This window comes from Lytechinus pictus, chromosome 12 (genome assembly GCF_037042905.1).
Source record: "Lytechinus pictus isolate F3 Inbred chromosome 12, Lp3.0, whole genome shotgun sequence".
Classification (NCBI taxonomy): Eukaryota; Metazoa; Echinodermata; class Echinoidea; order Temnopleuroida; family Toxopneustidae; genus Lytechinus; species Lytechinus pictus.
In genome coordinates, this window is record NC_087256.1 from 14,715,344 (window position 1) to 14,736,256 (window position 20,913).

Below are 20,913 nucleotides of genomic sequence, written 5' to 3' on the forward strand. Positions count from 1 at the left end.
TCATAGTTGGATGTAGGCTTTCTCACCCGCTCCTTTTTTCTCCTTCCACCATTCTCTCGGTTTTCCATTATTGCAGGTTTTATTTCCCGCCTTTAACTACTTACAAAGTTTGAATTCCTGACCTAATGTTGTCTCCTTGCACCTCACTTGAACTATGTGCAAATTGTTGAATGGAAGTTTGGTATTTTTCCAGACTATCCTTTAGGCGTGTACTATATCGGAAACGCCGCTTCCACAATATCCGCTATGAATACTAGCGGAAAATTTTACACTCATCCATATTATTGTCTATACCTAAACAATACCAGGTTTTTCTTCCTTCTCACTCGGGATTGTCTGTTCTTAGTCCACTTTCTCAGAAGTTACACACATACTGATATACTGTTGACCGAGCTAGTCGGTTGTAATCTTTGTTGTCATCCTCTTAAAAGTTATGTCTGTACCTCTTTGACCATGCCCACTCTTCAAAGCAAAAGCGATGTCCATATCTTGTTTTCATCTCAGATAATAGGATGCGACGAATTCCCAGTATTGTGAGTACATTATTTTGAATTTCATTTATAAAATAACATGGTTGAAATTGCAGATATTGTTTTTACTGAAAATATGTCGATTCTTTGTTTGTACATAGTTAAGATAACACAACAGAGAATGCTGCATATAGACTTATGCGCCATCCCTTAATGTAGCCCACGATGAGTTCATTTAGCCTACTGACGTATAGGGTTGCGTCAGTAATTAATACATTTCATACACGTGGTTTACAATAAAGAAATTCAAATATGCATATAATATATACCTAATTAATGACTTATTAATACTGTAATAGACTTTATTCGAACTGGTTAGTGACATGAACATGGACAATAACAAAGCCCAAAGAAAATACCATCGGTATTACTAATGGCAAATTAATTATTTCGACGAATGCAAATGACGCCATGAGATAATGTGTTGGATTCAACGCACTAAATGCAGTAGTGCAGTTGAGTTACAGTGGTTGTGCTATAAAAATTCTTATCATTATTATCATTAGTTATTTTTGCCAATCAAAACAAGAGATCTATGCATTTGTTAGCTTGCCAGCCATGCTTGCAGGCAGATTATACATGTTATAGTTCATGTGTTACATACCAGGCGTCTAATCATTTCCTCTTAGCACATAGTTCCTTCTTTTGACTGCACATGATTAGTTTGGACTCAAGACAGTTCATTGTTATCAAATATACAGTACAGTCATCTAAAACTAATTTTCCCTTGAAACAGGTAGCCATTCCAGGGGTCTGCGATATAACTCTCGGGATCTGAAACAACGGCGCATGCGCGTGGTCCTCAAGACAAATAGCGCGACCCGCCAACAATTTCAACTGAACCAAACGCCCCCCCCCAAAAAAAAAAAAAAATACATGCATGAATAAAGCAAATGATCGCTACGACCGACATCACTTTAAATCTCGAGTGAATTCCAAAGGCAGACCCTTGCCATTTCAATCCCAGAGGACGTTACGAGGATGGCATGAGATGTTATCATTTATGTTATGTGTAAATATTCTCGAGATCCGAGTCCAATAGCAAGGTAGCGCTCTTGTAATGACTTTTGTATTGTAGCATGTATGCGCAACTAATGTAATGAAAACAGTTTTCTTTACACGTCCAAACATTACTGAAAACTTGTCCCTTTTTCATGGGCGGAAATCCCAGGGGGGACAGGGGGACGCGTCCCCCTACCAAAATTATTTGGGGGAGGGGACACAATATCAAATGTCCCTCTACTATTTTTGGTATTTTATGATGGTGGAAAATACATCATTCACAATCGAAATAATACATGTATTTGGGACTAAAAGACCTTACATTTTGGGTGAAAACCTTTCTTTGCTTGTCAATTTTTTGGGGTTAAAATGACCTTACATTTTTTTTGCTTGTCAAATTTTCCAGCCCATGGTCCCCCTACCTATGGGGACAGATTTCCGCCCATGCCCTTTTTAAATAGATTTTCACCATGCTTGAATTTGTATAGTTTTAACTGCTTTTTAGTTTTTGATCATGATTAATTCGTTCAGTTTTAATTGATAAGTGATTTTCTCCAATAAATTTCTGAGAAGAATAATTCGTGTAATTCGGCGAAATTACCACTATGTAGGCCTTTAGGTAAAACGACCGCGGATACTACAATTGATTTGGATGTTGTTTGAAGGTTTGCATGGTGGCATGTACAATCGCTGATGTGGTTTACGGTACACCATGTGGAGTGTTATAGAAACAGAGGATAGAAGAAGAGAAGAAATGGATAGGCGAGAAAGTGGAGATTTGAGAGTAGAGTATTCTTTCTTGAAAGACTCCTGAAGACGGACAGTCAAGCTGTCCGAAACGTCGAGTCTCTCTACTACTCATCATCTCTACTCGCCGACTCAAGCCAGCATCTCCTCATTAGCTCTACTACTCAAGCTGTTCTCAACTCATCAATCTTTGCTGGTTTACAGTCCTTTTCAGGACTACTTTCAAGAAAGAATTCTCTACTCTCAAATCTCCACTTTCTCGCCTATCCATTTCTTCTCTTCTTCTATCCACTGTTTCTATAACACTCCACATGGTGTACCGTAAACCACATCAGCGATTGTACAATTGATTTGGGTAAAATTTTAACCAGCACGAGGGTAATTATGTGTCCAACCATGTTGGGGCAGAATTTTACCCAATGCGGGAAGCATATTATCCAGTAAGGTTAGAAAATAAGCAGCTATTGAGAATTGAGAATGGGCAAATTTTTTCACACTGGATTAATAAAAATGCCCCAAAGAAATGCCCAATGTTGGTTGGACACATAATTACCCTCATGGAGCATTTCTAATCTATATGCATGTATAATCTATATCTTAATCCAATCGAACGATTATCTCCATTATACATTCTAAAAAAGGAAGTTATCTTAATTGTCTGTTTTATCACTTGCACAGGCATGTATGGGGGGGGGGGGGCTTGAGTCCCCTCAAAAGTGGAACGGTTAAAAACCAAACAGGAGGGGGGGGGGCAGTAAATGAGAGAGAATGAAAATAAAGTTATGAAATTTGACATCATAAAATCTATCTATTATAATACTTAATATGTTTTCATTTTAAACAGATCAACATTTTTTCGCAACTTTTAGGGAATTTCGCCGCATACGTCATGATCTCTCCCTCAAACTTTTTCGCTTAATACTACGCCACTAAATCATTACAGTATAAGAAGAGGCGTCGATCGGGGAGGAGGGGGAGGGGGCAAAAATATCGATTCCCCTCATATTGATTCATAGCTGCTGATTTTTTTTATCCTGTATTAATATGCTCAAAAAGAAAATTCATTAATCATTAGTGTGATTACTGTGAAACCATACGTTTTTTTAATTACATATTTCATGGCAAACACATCAATTTTCCCCCACCAAAAAAGGTCCAGGTCAATTTCAGAAATGTGTTTGCATTGCATTTCAAGTTGTTAAAATTATGTTTATTCTTTTTTAAAATTTGAAATATATATATATATATTACTAGTTTGCGTTACAAGTATGTATCTGTATGGTCCCTATTCAGCTCAGAATGGCCAAGAATTGACCCGAATCAATTTTAGTCATCCCGAATAAAGCCGAATGCCACCCAAATAGTCACAAGAATCGAGTCACAGAGGCATGCCTGGAATCAGCCGAATGTGACCCGATTGCTCCGATTACGCCCCCATCGCCCCCTGGCTACGCGCCTGCTTGGGGGGGGGGGGGGGGAGGTTTAGTTCCCATAGGCTCCCGCTAGAACCACGCCTGATTGGGATATCTTTATTTTGAAACGTAGTTAATGTGGACTATTTGTATTTCCGACCTGCTGTATGGGGAAACGGTGATCGTATGTGGGTTTCTGTAAAAGGTCACTTGCACTTTTTAGGAAAGATTGACTTCCACTTATATGAGTTGCAATACATATTACTACATTAACCTTATCATAAAAGTTGTTCAGTTAGAGTGCTGGTGTTAGTTCTGTTGTCTCTCTTCACGATCAAGGTACGCATTGATACATCGTCTATCTGTTTCTGTCATGATCAAGGAAAAATTGAATTTTCTCTCATTTCATTTTTAAAAACACAAAATCAAAATCGAAACACGTTTCCGATCTGTGACTTTGTTTTCGCATTGCGAACACCAAAATATTATTGATGGGTTTTTTTTTCTGCAAAAGTCGAGCGCCTTACGTCAACAATATATTTTGCGCCACATTTCTGATTGATACACGTCTGACAAAACTCAAATACACACACACACACTTCACTTTCTCTGTAGAATTCAAAGTAAACCACCGTGATGGAATATAACACACTGGCGTAGAGAGGGGCTATAGCTAGGGGGGGGGGGGGGGGCTAGAGCCCCTACTCATTCCTTAAAAAAGAAAAAAAAAGAAATGAAGAAAGAAGAGGATAAAAGCAAGAAATGGGGAAAATAAGAAGATGGAAACAGTGAATAATACGAGGGGAGGGGAATAATTGAAAATTAAAATAGGTCATTAAATCTTACTAAAAAATTCGGGTTCGCATTGCCTTAAGTAATATAATAACCTGCTCCAAATGATCTTAACATTTGCCTTGAAATATTTTGTTAATTAATCAATTTGCATTAATTATTCTGCCCGCGATTTGAGTTTTAATTGTTTCTTTCAGCGAGATACGCATCTTATTCATTATTACAAAAAGTGCTAAATTAAAAATGCCAGCTCGCACTACGCGCTTGCATTATTGTATTCCCCTCCTTGCCCTTATTTCCCATACCTTTCTTCCTGTTCTTATCTTTCTTCTTTTTTCTCCTCTCCTTCTGTTTTCTTTTCCCTTCTTTCTCTTTTTATGGGATGAATAGGGGTGGGGGTGACTTTAGCCCCCTATAGCCCCCTGTCTATGCCATCTATTGCTACACGTCTTGGAACCTCTCCCTTCTTCGTTCCGTGAAATTAACAGCATTGAACTCTTCAAATAGTACCTTAAAACTCACTTCTTTTAGGAGATGTAATGGGCTTATGAATGTTGTGTATTGTGGATCATCATCATCATCATCATCCTCACCGTCATCATCATCATCACCATCATCATCATCATTGGAACGCATTATGATTCAATCATGATCATCGTAATTTTCAACTTTCAGAAATTGAAATATTTTTCTGCACAAAAATGCAATTTTCGTGGAGAGACGTTGAACCAGCCAAACCAATGACATTGAACATGCTGACCGAGGCAATTTGAGGCCGATGAGCGCGAGTTCTAACAGCCAACGCCGATTTTCTTTTGTCTAGTTTGATTTGGATACGATTTGATGAAAATACTTAAAGATTTCGAAAATGGTGCACACAGTATGTTTGCAGTCACGAGACAATACACGTGTTAGTAGAAATTCTTCGGTATTGAATTTGCTATTTTTGTCAATGATCGTTAATCTGGGATCACGCATGGTTCATTAAGTGAGATTGTTATTGTGTGCAAGGGAAAAAAAAGAAAATAAAGAGATAGAGATAATAGAATTAACCGAGGAATTTCCTTGGTGGCAAGCAGCACCAGTATTGAGAAATGAAATAAATATGTATTAATATCATCTGAAATGTCAAATGGATTTAGGATAAATATAAGTTGAAACGCGAGATCTACCTCTGAATCCAAAGGCTTTAGCAAAAATAGATAAGCATGTGGGGTGCAACATGAATGATGACTGAAAACTCAATGGAATATTGATAAATACATTTTAGCAAAATAACGTGGTAGCAGCATGGACCCTGATATAGGAATGGACTAGAGTTTATACTTTAAAAACTTTCTCAAATCTGACTTATATTAAGTGGGTGCATTCGATATATATCTCATTATAGATCTAAATGACACGAGTTACTAGTCATAAATAAAATGACGAATCAGAAATTTGATATTGAACTTGAATTCATTAAAACGTGGCAGCCCAAAGATGCATTGGGTTTTTTTTGTTTGTCTATTTATTTCAATACGGTAAAAAACTTGCTATCAGCCGACAAGGCTGTTTTTCAGCAAGTCTGTAAAACAAAACAAAATAACAAAATATACAAAAACATCAATTTTTTTTATAGTGGCTACCCTGGGTAAATATGAATTCTTCTTTTCTTCTTTGGAGCGAACATACAGTGGTGCTAACAAGTTAGTGAACCCCTCCAGGAAATGAACATTTTTTCAACTGTTCAATTTTTTTGGATATTTAATCGTGAAGTCAGGTGATAAACTATTCAATAAAGTTTGTTTCTCTGGGATCGCTGAACAATCTTGTTGCCTAAACCCAACACTCGGCATGAAGGAGTGCATTTTCTGGTGGGGATCACTAATTTTCTAGCACCACTGTATATAGCAACATAATATTTGAAGTTAGCCTGGAATAAGTAAAGTTATTCAAAGTTCAATTTATAAATCACAATTTACATCATCTTCAATACTGATTTTACTTGTAACTGGAACTGGTAACTTAAGTTTTTTTTAACGAACGTATAATATTAACACAATTCGTAACAAAAAAAAGTTAAACGATCTTTACGCAGAAAGTACTTGATTTTGGCTGTACAGTGTACATACACCTTATCAACTATTTTCATCAAATAATACGACAGTAAAAATAATGTTATACATACGTAATTTCACATAATAAGCGATATAGACAGTATAATAATGACGGTTGTAATATGAGAATGATTTAGCAGATGACGTGAATACTCATTACTCTTTTGGTATTTAATTACACATTTTATTTTAAATATTTTCATAGATTTAAGATATCCATTGGATCATAAAAGTTACAAAGATAATTTCAACATTTCAACTAGTAAGTAAATTGCAACAACAAAAAAAAAAAAAAAAAAGTTAACATGTTAACTAATCGGCCCTCTTATTGGCATCTATCTTCTTGCACAGATGTCTTTCGTGAAACCATGCAAATACAAAAACACCTTCAGACCGAGCCTTCTTATTTCACATTTAATTATTTCCTTTTTTGTGATAGCATGCATGATTACATGTAGCTGTCACGCGCGTAAAACATTCCCCATAGACTTGTGTGTTCAAATGGCACTTTTGAAAAATTCATAAAGAATAAATGTGAAATTAGAGGGTGGAATGTTTACTACCATTGGATAGGATATACGTATATCTGACATTCCATATCTGACCAGGAAAGGGTACCGTAGCCAGCTCATTTTAAAAATAAATCGCCATTTATGAAGATAACTATGAATGGATCAAATTCATCAACTGAAACAGTAAAATAGCCCTAATTCTTCCGCCAGTCAAAAATTAGTTCCAAGTCACTTATTTATCTTCCCAATTTGGGCGAAGGAAGTTCAGTAGTTACCATCCCAAGAATCAGTGTTAGATTTCCAATCATAATCATGCACTTTTGTCAATCAGCTATATCAAATTAGAAAAAATGTGAACGGGTTGGGTCGAATGAATATCTTATGCCTTCCTGTTGTAATTAGGCTCATGCAACCTGTACGTCAGTAATGAAGCTCGGGATGACTTGGATTAAAGTTAAGTTTGGGTTTTGAAGGGATTTTTGTCGGAATTAAATATACATAGCAATATGCGTTAATAATTAATCCTTAGGCCTATATTTTTGGTGTTCAGTATATTAGAGGGCGTGTGTTCTTGATCTGAATAGGTAGATGCCATTAAGACAATCTATGAAAACATCTTTTTCATAAGCCTGTAAAGTGTGTAAAGGGAGTGAACGCAGGTTTCAAGGTTGTTTTACAACCAGGATAAGCGAACTGTCTCATATTTGTTTTGTTTTTCCAATTTTGTGTGATGTGTTGTAAACAAGTGAAAATTATATTTATTTGAAATTGTTAGGCATAAGGCGACTCACTTATTTATCTATTTTGTTTTTATAGGGGTTCAATTTTGTCATATATTCTGACATTTTTTTTTTAGAGGATACATGTACCTTGGACAGAAATAGATTTGGCAACATTGAAACATAAACTGTCTGAAAAATAAGTGGATGATGGCTAAGTAAACTTTCTAAATTTATTGCATATATTTTAGTGCTTCTACACGGTCTGTCTAACTGTGAGTAAAGCACTGAATGCGAAGAGGACTATTTTTGAAAGAATTAGCATCCCATGTTTTTAGTAGTAACAGTAAAAGTAACATAAATTTTATGGGGTTTTAAGTTTTTAAACAATTTCATTTCAATAATCAAACCAAAACAATACCCAATGATTGTCAATAATTATGATACGAGGGCTCAAAATCGAAAAAGAAATGGGTCAGTATTTTTGGTCCTTAGGCCTAAATGTCACATGTAGTAAATTTGAGAAGCAAATATTTATTTCAATTATTTTTTCTCTCTTGCGGGTTGATTAACAGAGCCAAATAGCTTGCTATCGAAGATTTGAAATTACTGAACATGTTTTTATTTTATTATGCACAGAAGGCATTTGCTCGATGGTATACCCTGATTATAAAACTACCCTTAATTATATGGAAGGTTGTCAAATTTAAGATGCGGATCTTTCAATTTCGATACATCGTGAATTTGACAGGGAGGAAATAACCGTATCCGGCTTTAAGAGAAATGTTTTTAAGTATTGTGAATAACACTGCTTGCATATCGCTTTAACCAATCAGAGCGGAGGGAACTAAACATGACTTGTATAATCTGTTCAACCGACCCCACTCGATCACGCATAGTTGCGCGGTTGTATAGTACATATAGTACGCGGGACCACTAGCGTACCTACGGGGGGGGGGGGGGGCAGGGGGGGCACTCTGCCCCCCTGACGAGTCACAACCCATGCAAAAACGTATCTTTGCCCCCCCTGACGGGCTTGAAAAACCTTTTTTGCTCCCCCTGACGAGCTTTAAGACATTTAATGCCCCCCTGACGAGCTTGAAGACCTTTTTTTTTTTTTTTTTTTGCTTGTCAATTTTTTTCTGGTACGAAATCCTTTATTTGTGATCGAAGACCTTTTTTTTTTTTTTTTTTTTTTTTTTTGCTTGTCAATTTTTTTGGCGGACGGTTTTGCCCCCCCCCCCCTGTGGAAAATCCTAGGTACGCCACTGCGCGGGACTGACTGCCTATGTGGTGCCCAAAATGATAAATATGCAACTATACATGTACATCTATCCAGGATAATTATGTTCAATACATATATTTTTCGGAGAATGAAAATGTGGAACAAGTTAGCTTGCATGAAAACCGAAAACAAAACCCAAATCAATCAAAAAAAAATTGAACAAACAATAAAGCTATTAGCATTTGAATGTTGAGATCACTAACAATAAAATGGACATCCTCCCATTGGCAATGCGTCCAACACGTCTGATGTCACATTTTTGCAACTCCCCAATTAAATTACTTTTCTACGCATTTTACCTGATCATGTTCAGCAAGTCTATCCATCTTCTTGAGAGGACAAGTAATTGTTCTCAAACTTTTAATTGACCGTATTTTTCATTGATTTTTTATGGTTTCATATAATCTAACTTGATCCTAGCGTTTAACGTTCCTTAACCAATCAGAACGCAGGATATTACTATTCCGCGCAATTGGCCCAATATAATCATCTTCTCAAAGATGCGGATGTTTCAATTTCGATTCATCATTAGTCTCAAGGGACGAAACAATCTTAACCAGCTTAAAGAGAAGCGTTGGAGAGCTATAAATACAGTTTACACGCGTTTTCTCATAATTTAGTTTTAAAAAGGGAGCGGTTCGTGTCACGATGAAGTACATCTAGGTAATAAGGTTTAAGTCGTTGAGAACTTACCCATGTTATCTGTTTTCATTGACAGATTTTCTTCTGAGATCAACCTAGTTGGCCACCAAGCGAAGCGGGAGCGCTATCCCAGCCCATACATGGATTCCTCGTCGTCTGTAGAGGCTTCGTCGGAGCGACGATCAGGGGTAGCAGGTTGCTTTCGCTTTGCCATCCCTCATGTCATCCTCGTCACAATGTACCTCATGTATCTCGCACTCGGCGGAGTCATATTCTCTGTCTTGGAATCCTCGAGGTATAATCGACTCTCAGCCGAAGAACACAATAAGGTGGGGTTAATTTTTTTTAAACACGAATCTTTCTTTTTTTTCTTCCAATTCTTCCTTTCCCTATATATCGTTCTTTGTCTGTTATTTATTATACCTTGTCTTTCTTTCTTTTTATTATTCATTTAGTTGTTTCTTTTCTCTTTCATTCATTCATCCAATTATTGTATCCCTTTGTTTCTTTCTCCCCTTTCAGATCCTTCTTTTCTTCCTTCTGTTTGTCTCTGTTTTTCTTACATCTTCATTTCCCGTGCTTCCCGTCGCATGTCTTTGATTAGACTATTCCTGCTGGCAAAAACAGATTTATGAACATATGATCATGGCATGTTGATCCTGCATGGTTACATGCCGAACTAGACTGACTGGTTCGATGGTTATCTCAATAGATTTATTTATATTTCATTTATTTGCCCCCATTTGAGCTCGCGCTTCGCGCTCATATCATTTATATTGACAACAATGCCCTATTCATAACTATGGTCCTACATGTTTAACAGTGCTTAACATGTTCAACTAATTCTTCAGGCTCGCATTGATTTGTTTATCGAGATACACAGCTTTAGGTAAATACGTGGTTAAAAATATCTAGTTTTCATGTTGAAATGTCACAAGCTTTCATCTCTTCGTGCTCGCATCATTTTTTTTTAAAGATCCCTATCCTTTTCATGACTACAAAGAGTTAATGGAATGTCCCGTTTTCTTAGGTCTATTCTACTGCCACCCCTACGGCCTGTAAAAATAGGAATTCGCCAATACGTCGACCCTGCGGTCGCCACATAAATCTCTCGAATTCAGGTATTTACGGCCACTGTACACCCGCCGTAGAGCAAATGTGACTGAGGTATTATTGACTTCGCTTAATTTTCGTTTAAACGCAGTAAGCCAGTTCGCAGTTCGTTCTGCGCATGATCAAGAGAAGGTAATTTGTACTAAAGTGGCATGGTGGTTTAATGTTCAATGAGCTAAGCACCACATTCGCTGTCTTGATTATTCATATTATTCTTTCGAATTGTGATTTTCATTAGATCCACAAACACAAACAAACAAAAATGTGTCCACTAGCAACTGGTATTTCACAGTTGGCCAAGTACATTGTTTAAACAACATGTTAATGAAGTCATAGTAGAAATGCAACAAATACCTTCATAGAGTGTTAATTGGTGGGCTATTCTAGTCTATACAATTTCTGCATCCTGCTTTGAAATCTGCCTATCATAATGAAATAAATGAAAGGCCATTTTGGCCTCGTGGACGTGCCCCTTGCAGAAGTGTTGCGTGGTCAGTTCGAAGTTCTTTCGTACATAGTTATCAAATTCATAGCCTAAATCTAGGCAGAGGCTGCAGTCATATCCGTTATACGCTAAGCATAATGCTGCAGTCATATTTCCCAACGGCGACCGTACGGCGAGTCGAAAACAGCCGTTTTATTCATTTTTATTAAAACCACCTATATGAAGATGATGCAAAAACTGATGAAACGGCGATTTTCAACTCGCCGGACGGCCGCCGTAGGGGAAATGTGACTAAGCCATAAACGATACGTCCGATATGCCGATACTAAAACAATGGGCGCGAGGCTCCGCAACCTCTCTCGTATGGTTGGCGATCGTGGTCATAATTCGCATAATAGATACTATACGTATCCCCACACCAGATACATATCCCATTTGACCAATCACGAGCCAAAAAAGGGGCTAAAAGATAGATACGAATCCTTATAGTATACGTAGCCAAAATGGTATGATAAGTATCAGACGTGTTAATGATACGTATACTTCCGTTATAGATACGTATCCAATGTTTGGGATACGCATCCCTTTATTTTGGGATATGTATCTTGTTGGTTGGTGATACGTATCCCTTTGTTGGGATAAAGAGAAAATAGAGTCTAAATAATATTTTAGAATTTTGCTTACTTTAAAAAAACAGTACATTTAATCAGATTCCTATTAAAGTGATTGGTTAACATTGGTTTGACTTCTAAAAAATCTGAGCTAGAAGGTCACACTTGTCACCTGTGTCTGTGATATGTTACAAAAATGAAGCCCAGAAAAAATTGCGTTCGAAAATAATTATTTAGTGATTCAAAAATTGAAATATAAAGTGACCGAAAACACCATCTTAATTTCATCCCATACACTTATGTGTACTATTTAGGCGTCTATAAGACGCCTATTTACAAAATCGGGGTTTGCCTTGTAGTTTTAGCTTTTCATTCTCAATAATGGTTGTTTTCAGGGTTTATTAGTTCTAATACATGCACTTGTACACATGTTTCATCTTGGTTTGAGAATTTTTTAAATCGGCTGCTCACAAAGTTAAACAATACCTTTAAGAGTCTGCGAACCAAAAATCAGCATTTTTAGGGCATTCTGTAGTTAATTAGATAAAAAAATTATTTTATGCATAAATGAGCGTAATTAATTAGCAATGATATTTTTTGCAGAATTTGATCTTACAGTTTTGTGGACTAAGCCAATTTTCGTCGCGATCGTGCGATCAACGGCCGAGATCACAAGGGGGGGGGGGGGGAGGCTGACTCAGTCCCCAGTCTTCTTGGGCGTCGAAATAGCCCAGTATATTTAGGGTTACTGGATCTCATTGGTCCTGTTAGTGGTGTGCGTTCTTCTGAGTTAATTTTGCCCGTGTGTATAGGCAATTACTTTGAGCAGAATATAAGTGGTGTCATACTTCATAAGTCGAACTTTATGGTTTCGTTCTGGGGCACTGCCTCTTTTTATTCATTGTCATGATTATGAAGAATTCAATTTAATGTTTCACGCCCACGCCTAGAACGACGAAATCGTTTACGTGCTATTTTTTTGTTCCTTCGTTGCAGATTGCAGAGGCAGAACTTACCAAACAAACTATATTGGATGCCTATCGAAATGCTTCCATGGGTATTGTCAAACTGGAGGATGGAAACCTCACCGATCTTCTTAATTCTCTCATCGACACCGTCAATCATCCCGACTGGAAGGCAGGACGACAAAAAACTCTGATGATGGGTCGGGACTGGTCGTTCCCGAGTGCGATGCTCTTCTCGATGACCACTATCACAACGATCGGTATGTCCATGACCCCGATCACGCCTTTGAGATCCCCCTCTCTTGGTTGGTAGATCTCGGCATCGTTTTCAGTGATCGTAGTGATTAGTGATAACGCCCGATTCCCTTCCCGAAAATAAACCGAAATAGTTCAAAATAATCGTGAACAGTATGTAGTATTTACCAGAGCAGTACGTAGATAGATTGATCCCGAAAACATTGCCGTGCAATACCGATATTGCCCCAAAATTGATTGATTTCATCATGGACCAATTGTAATAGGTCCATGATTATTTTGATCGGATCCGAGATCTTATTACAAAACTGTTATGAACAGAACAACAACAAAGCATGTATCAGTAGAAGGAGAGACATAGAGAAAGAAAACTCACTGACAAAATCAAGGAAGATGCTTGAAAAAACATTAGCCAATAACTTGCCACCAACCAGCTGGTGACAAATTAGATATTACAAGCTAGCAAATAATACATGCTCTTTAAAAGATTGTCTTCTCTGCATGTGTATTATTGTGATTATTGGAAAGCTAAGAAACCCCCTCATAATTAGAAAAAAACTTATTAAGCTATCCACTTTTATTAAGCTTGATGCAAGTTTTATCCCCCCCCCCTGTTTAAAAAAAGGACCTGTAATCTTGTTATGTCTACATTGCGTTTTAATAAAAAAAAAATACTCTTTGAAATTTAGTCCTTGCAAAGGATAATTTTAAAGCATGATGATATTTTTTGTTACATAATCTTGGGCTTGGGTTTCTTCTATAACTTAGAAGTGGTATTTTTTTGAAATATTACGCTTGAGTGGGCAATGTCCATTGTTGTAAAGTTCGCAGAAACTACTATATTTGTCAGTGCTCTGTTAGCGCTATAACGTTTATTTGAGGCCGACAGTGTGAAAGGTTGCTAAGCCATAACATCTAACTGTATACGAGCGAGCATCTGCATGACTGTAGTTATTATCTCTTTACCTCTATATGGCTGGGATAAAGTATACACATATTATGAACAACGATTGGTTTTTTTAGAGATCAAAATTATTGGAGTGTACTTGTTTATACGTAATTGATTTTCTACATATATCTTTTTTTTTCATTCTCGTCCATAGGATATGGCGATTTAGTACCAGAAACCGTTACAGGCCAAGCCGTGTGTGTCGTTTACTCTGCCTTTGGAATACCATATTCGTTCTTCCTTCTTGCGGACATTGGCCAAGTACTGGCTTTAGGCTTTATCAGGCTCATCCGATGGCTTAAACTGTGCCGAAGCATGAGAAGTACATCGAAGAAAAAGACGAAAGAAGCCGAATTCTATGATGTCCAGACAGCGCAAACGCAACGACGTAATTCAACAAGGAAACCAACAAGAAGATTTCGAAGTGCAATGCCAAACGTGACCATGAGGCACATGCAGTCCGTACGGTTTAGCGTAGACCCTGGCGAAGTCTTAGACAGGAAAGCTTTGCCAAAAACCAGTGTCCTTAACGAAACCAACGACAAAGTAATCGGTATGACAGTTCTCAGTACCACACATGCAGAAGTATCATCGCCAAACACAAATAACTCGGGACAAGACCAGTCGTCTCCCGCGAACTGCGTCGAGACGTCTGACAACAATGGCTCTACCATCACCACGACTGCACTTGATGAAAAGAAAGAACCCGTTCAACCTAAAGACATCAGCCGTGGTGATGGTTCAGAACATCAAAGCCATGAGTATAACGATGACGAGGAAGACTATGCAGCCGATGAAGTATCCCTAGCACTAGTTTTCTGTACTCTATGCAGTTATATCTGTTTAAGTGCCTTTGCTTTTACATTGGTGGAAGATTGGAACTATGGCACTGCCTTCTATTTCACCTTCATTACGCTCACGACAGTCGGTTTTGGCGATGTCGTACCAGAAGAGCAGTATGGAGGGAGTAGGTTCTTATTTTGCCTTCTTTTTACAGTATTCGGCCTTGCAGTGACATCCATGTGTATAGCTCTTGTTCAGGATAGAGTATCTAAAGCAGGGCGGAGATTATTAGGGTATCTAGACAGTAGACGACGTACAACGGACATTGAAGAGCAGAAAAGTGTCTCTACCAGTAGAGATGTACGTTGTAAGGAGGGTTGAATGTGCCACTTTTCTATGATGACTAAGCCAGAGACTACCTTGAAAATTAGCGTTAATCTGGAGTAGTTGCCTTCGATATACATCGCCCTTTCTTCCGATGTCTCTAAAAGTTTATAGGCCAGGGTCAAGATCATAGGGATGAATCTGGACCCCTTTTCTCCTATGAATTCTGCTTTAGGCATTGTCATACGATAGACGCTCGCAGTCACCCAGATGAGAAGGTAGCCATGGACAAATGAAAAATCATATGTTCAGTGCTCTAAAAGGAAAGAAATCATTTACGTCCACAATAGAATTGACAAACAGATCATCAAGAAAGTCTAAAATAGCCAAAAATACACATTGTAGACAATCATTCAAGGTTGCATAATATCCAACCGAAAGGAATATTTCCCGCGATATATTCAGAAGACTGTAACGTTTACTTTATGTACTGTCCGTTTGGTCTCATAAGGCATGATCAAATTCTAGCTCGTCTAATGATAATGATAATATTAATATGCAACATTTATATAGCGCTTAAGACAATGTTTCTGCGCCCTGCATGCTTTTACCCCTGCTTAAGCACGGCTTCCCTGATCAGGTGCTCGAGCATTCAAGGAGTTCCTACCTGATATGATTTTACTACACCTGGGTGGAGAGTGGGAGATATAGATAAACGCATACCAAAGGACGCGAGTATCATGTTGGGATTCGAGCCCCCGGACCTGTGGTTCAAAGTCCAGATATTTATCCACTGAGCAACAACACCTCTACAACGGTGCGTGTGGTCTTATTGACATTTTGACATCAATCGTCCACTTTGACTAATTTCCAGTAAGACCCATTTGGCCTAATAGGCACTTGATCTAACACTACTATATGAATGGATGAACCGTTTAAGACCAATTTTTATTTGACAAAGTTCAATAAAGATAGTAAGCAGACGAAGGGGAAACTAGACCCATTGGACATAAGACTAAGTGGCATTAAGACAAGTGAGTGTTATACTGGGAGACAGTTGACCATGTGGGTTTTGCCATGATGATAAGGCTATCTAAGAATGGGACCATCTTCTTGTAGACCAAGTGGATATAAAGTGACTGAAAGTTTGAGAAGAAGATTCTCGCTACTCGCCAGAAACCTTGCCATTTTCTTGTATGTGTTTCACGAGTATGAACTCCTCATAGTACTTTTGCGATATAATTATTTCGAGAACCGAATTTTCGTGGGTAGCACTGAAAGAAAAATGGAGGATATCATTTTAATTACTATTACTTTTTGATGTAAATTACTTTTAGTGTAGATATAATGAAGTATAACTTCGTGACGTAATTTATTCAATTTGAATTAGACTATTCTATTCGATTCGGGGGGATTAAAGGCCATACCTATAACCAAAGGAATTGTTTTGCGACCGATCAGAGACAGCAGTCAGGGGGGCGTCTCTAAAATATAAAAGTTTCTTCATCTAACCGAGGAGACGTATATGTGTCGTCTTAAGATAACACGGATAAGGCGACAAGAACTTTGCTCGACAGTTGGTCAAAAGGATTCTGCTTCAAGTCTCAAAGTAGTCGCTGCGAAGTCTCGGAAACTTTTTAGTTGCAGAGACGTCTGAGAGATGTTTCCGAAGTAACCACCTGGAGACTTTGCAGCAACATTCCCCCGACTGTCATGGCTGTCGGGCATAGTGCTTGACACCTTCCCTGGACATGCTGGAGACGTCGCAGAGAGTGGCTAATCCGAAGAAACTTTTATGTTGGAGACGTCTTCGCGACTATATTGCATGATGTGTCGCAGATATTTCCCCATATTAATTATCAAGTAAACACCTTCACTATGTCTTATCAGTCTTTCTGGTCCTCTGTATGTCTCCGCGACGTCTCTAAGAGGTCTCATCTCGGAGACTTTGCAGAGACATCGCGGAGACGTGTCAGCAGTCGGGGATGCGATTAGTCCCGCGATGTGTCTGCAGTTGATAAATATCTCGGAGGCGTCGTGGAGACATTACGAGTACTGAAAAAAAGTCAGAAAAAGGTCTAAAAACTAGCATGTTCGATTTTCTAACGAGTTCTCGCAGACTACATAATTTCGAGTAGATGAATCGGAGACGTTGCGAAGATGTTTCTACAAATTGCCAAATATGGAGTCGCAAACTAGTCGCGCACAAGTTGCAAGCCCAGTGAGAAATACACTTAAATGAGAAATAACCAGTACATCAATTCTGAGAAGACAAAGGATTTGGTAAATCATAAAATTGAAAACTTACTGATCAACTTGAGAATTCACGGAAGTGATTTGGTCGTGCGAGATATTCATGGTATACTGCACGTTTTTGGTTCACAGTGTCACTGTTGAATATATCTATTTCTTCATCATTGGTTTAAGTCTTCTTTTCAGAGGCTTTGATTACCATTATTTAGGCAAGTTTTGTTTCGCATTGATGCCTTCTTGGTTATTACAATACCTTGTCATGTATTTTTTTTTGTATTTTCTGTCTTATCAATATTTTATACCAATGTTGATGGCACACTCAACACAACCCTCATTGCATGACCTTTGTCGAATGGTGCACTTATTGGTGCGCTGATGGCGCATTTATTGATATGTTTTGCGCTGTATCCATTTTTTACAAACTAAGTAAAAGCATATGATTTATATTTCAAGGTGTTCCGAGATAGTTTTTTTTTATCTAAACGTATATACATGCCCTTTTTGGGGCGGGGTAAATTCAATATTTCATTTTGTGTTAGAACATTCACTTCGATGTCCAAATATACACTTTAGAAAAGTGTGGAGTATAACTATTCAATAAATGAATAACTTTCACTGAGTTGAACGTTTTAGTTCATTGTCTGAAGTTTTGATTATCGTTTTCATAATGTACCCCATTATTGTATATTTATTCAAACTCATTTACACCACTTTGTAACCACAATGTCTTCCTGGGAACGTAGTATTTGTAGTGATGTCAACATGACACTTATCTCCAAGCTATATTCTGACATTCCTAATCGTATCTTTGGACGACATCAAGTCATATTTCTGAATATCAATATATCATTAATAAAAAAATCAATTTCCAAAGATTCCGCCTTCCTTATCATAATGTCAAAAAGGTGTATATGTATTTCGGAATTCGAATACCAACTAGAATATCAATTTTATTTTACCATGATAGTATTATCCAGACAAATCAATGCAGAATGAGTAACTAAGATTATTTGAAACATTTTTAATTACTCGTTCCACCATCGTTGTAGAAGCGAATCGAATAATACAAATATTTCCCCATGTGCAAAAATATACACCGATGCAAGTGACACTTATATTTATTCTTATGCATATGGGATATTGTATGGATCTAAAGTTTGCTTGGTATAAAAGTCTTTATCCGTTCTCAATGCAGTTTAGTTTTGAGAGGTTCATTTTAACGAAGTTTTTACTTTTAACGATTATGCTTAAATGGAATCTTTCTTCAAGAGAGGCCAAAACAGATCCAAGCGTGCAAACCAGGTACAAATAACAGAGAACTCAAATAAAATGACAAAAAAATACGTTATTGCAATAGTCTAAAAATGCAATTGAAGCTGATTTTGCCTTTGTTAATTAATTTATTACCATCTTTTAATTTTTTTATTCGTAGGCCTTATTTATTTAGTACTCGTGCAGTTAAGATCTTAGATTTGATAAAAATCAAACAAACTGAAATGTCAATATTTTCTTTGCGTCATAAATGTTATGAAATATGGTATAATATTTCGAGTACCAGTATTCAGAATGTTCGTAATTCCCTTTCGTCTCATTTTGGTGCAATTGCAGACATGTATTGAATAACAGTCATACTTAATTATATTAATATTCAAGTGTACTAATATGAAATGTTTGGTCACATTAAGATTTTGCACACAAAAAATAGTGTCATTTTATTTGAAACCAACTTCGGGGGCGGGGGGATGGAAATGCCAGCATTAAAGAAGCAGATCTATTTGACAAGTGTCTCGGTAATTTGTGGTAATGGCTTGCCCGATATGGATACGCCAAAGATGAATGTACATGCAATAAATATTATATCATATATGTTGAATACTTAAACTCATTGACGGTCATAGCTTACAAGACTGTTTTTAGGGTTCATTAACTTGCATGTCACATCCTAGATATCAAATGATTCCAACAGCATTGAGAATATTATTGTCTTTTTCAGTGTAGGAATTTGGCATTTGATATGGAGATTTTACCTAACTTTAAACAGTAAACTTGCAAAGATGTCTCGAAACAATGTAGGAATACGTAGTAATAATAATGACACTACTACTGTTACTGCTACTGCTACTACTACTACTACAACTACTATTACTACTACTACTACTAATAATAATAATAATGACGATATAAGTTATCATTGCGATGATCTTAACCTAAAAAAACCCAGAAAAAACAATGATGATAATTATTACAAGGATAATCTACATAGACGCTACACTTAGCAGTTAAAACGACTAAAGAAACATATCCAATTTCCATCTATCTGTATTTGATTCACACAATGCATTTCAAATCAATTATATATTTCTTACTTTTAGCACTTTTATTGTAACCTCGGAAATGTATGTTATTGCTTAATAAACATGCTCATAAACTAAACACGAAGAACTAATGTCTTCAATTTCTTAGCTACACAGAATATTTTCACTACTATTTTTATAATAAATGATGTACATGTAAATGTATGCAAATATCCCTATTGTTTGTTGCATGATTTTACAATGTTCAAGTATTAAATAAACCTTATGTGAGTCATTTCTTAATGTCAACGCGACACGCCCACTACATTTGCTCCTGCGACAATTGCTCCGGTCTTGATATCTCAGAAGGCGTAGGATTAGAGTTAGGATTGTAATAGAGTTTTTGGCTCAGAATAATGTAAAGATAAGGATTATGGTTTATTTAGTTTTGGAGGTTAGGTTTTAGCGAATGTCATGGAACCATAATTCCCCCCTCAACACTTCGCGCGATATTTCCTGAATGCAAAAAGAAAGCGCCGCAAAATAATGACTTTTTCTCTGAAGTCTCGCGCAACTTTTGAGACCCAATTCGCGACGTACAGGTATAGTGTCGCGACGCCATCGTGACTTTTTTTTCGAGACAATGTCATGCCGAAAATGGCTAATTTTTATACTTTGTGTGCAAATTCTATGGGAGATGAAATTCGTAATAGGGTGATTATATTTCATTTTAATTGGTCTACTTTATTAATTTAGGGTTTTCTTTAGTTTTTCAATGGTCTGTAATAATTTCCAATGAAAAGAAAGAAAAAAAAAAAAAGGAATACATAAGAAAACATAAAGAAATTCAAGTCATAAGGAAACCTTTGGCTTTTACAATTTTTCTTTGTGGAAAAGATTGAATAAGATTACAAAAATAACATCCGGAAAAATTGAAATTTGAAGTGAAATTGGGTGTCAAATATGCAAATATTGTTTTTTTACGAATAAATTTGCATATTTTATTAGTAAAAAATAAACTGTTATCATTTTCGGATATCTTTTTTATACTGGCTTGTGGTTTATGTGGTAATAAATGTGCGTGTCAAATTTCGCTACGATCGCGCAAACGGTGACCAAAATCAGAAGCGGGTTATCTTGGCCCCCCTGTCAGTCCTTATATAGCATCTCAAATAGCCCAG

At 37.0% G+C, this 20,913-nt stretch overlaps 1 protein-coding gene across 1 annotated transcript; it reads left to right on the forward strand.

The window, feature by feature from the left end:
* Positions 1–285: 285 nt before the first annotated feature.
* Positions 286–19,965, forward strand: LOC129273592 (TWiK family of potassium channels protein 7-like). Its single transcript, XM_054910649.2, has 4 exons — positions 286–533; positions 9,817–10,069; positions 12,906–13,134; positions 14,233–19,965. The coding sequence occupies exons 1-4, from the start codon at positions 454–456 to the stop codon at positions 15,240–15,242; spliced, it is 1,572 nt and encodes a 523-aa protein (XP_054766624.2). The 5' UTR covers positions 286–453; the 3' UTR covers positions 15,243–19,965.
* The last annotated feature ends 948 nt before the right edge of the window (positions 19,966–20,913 follow it).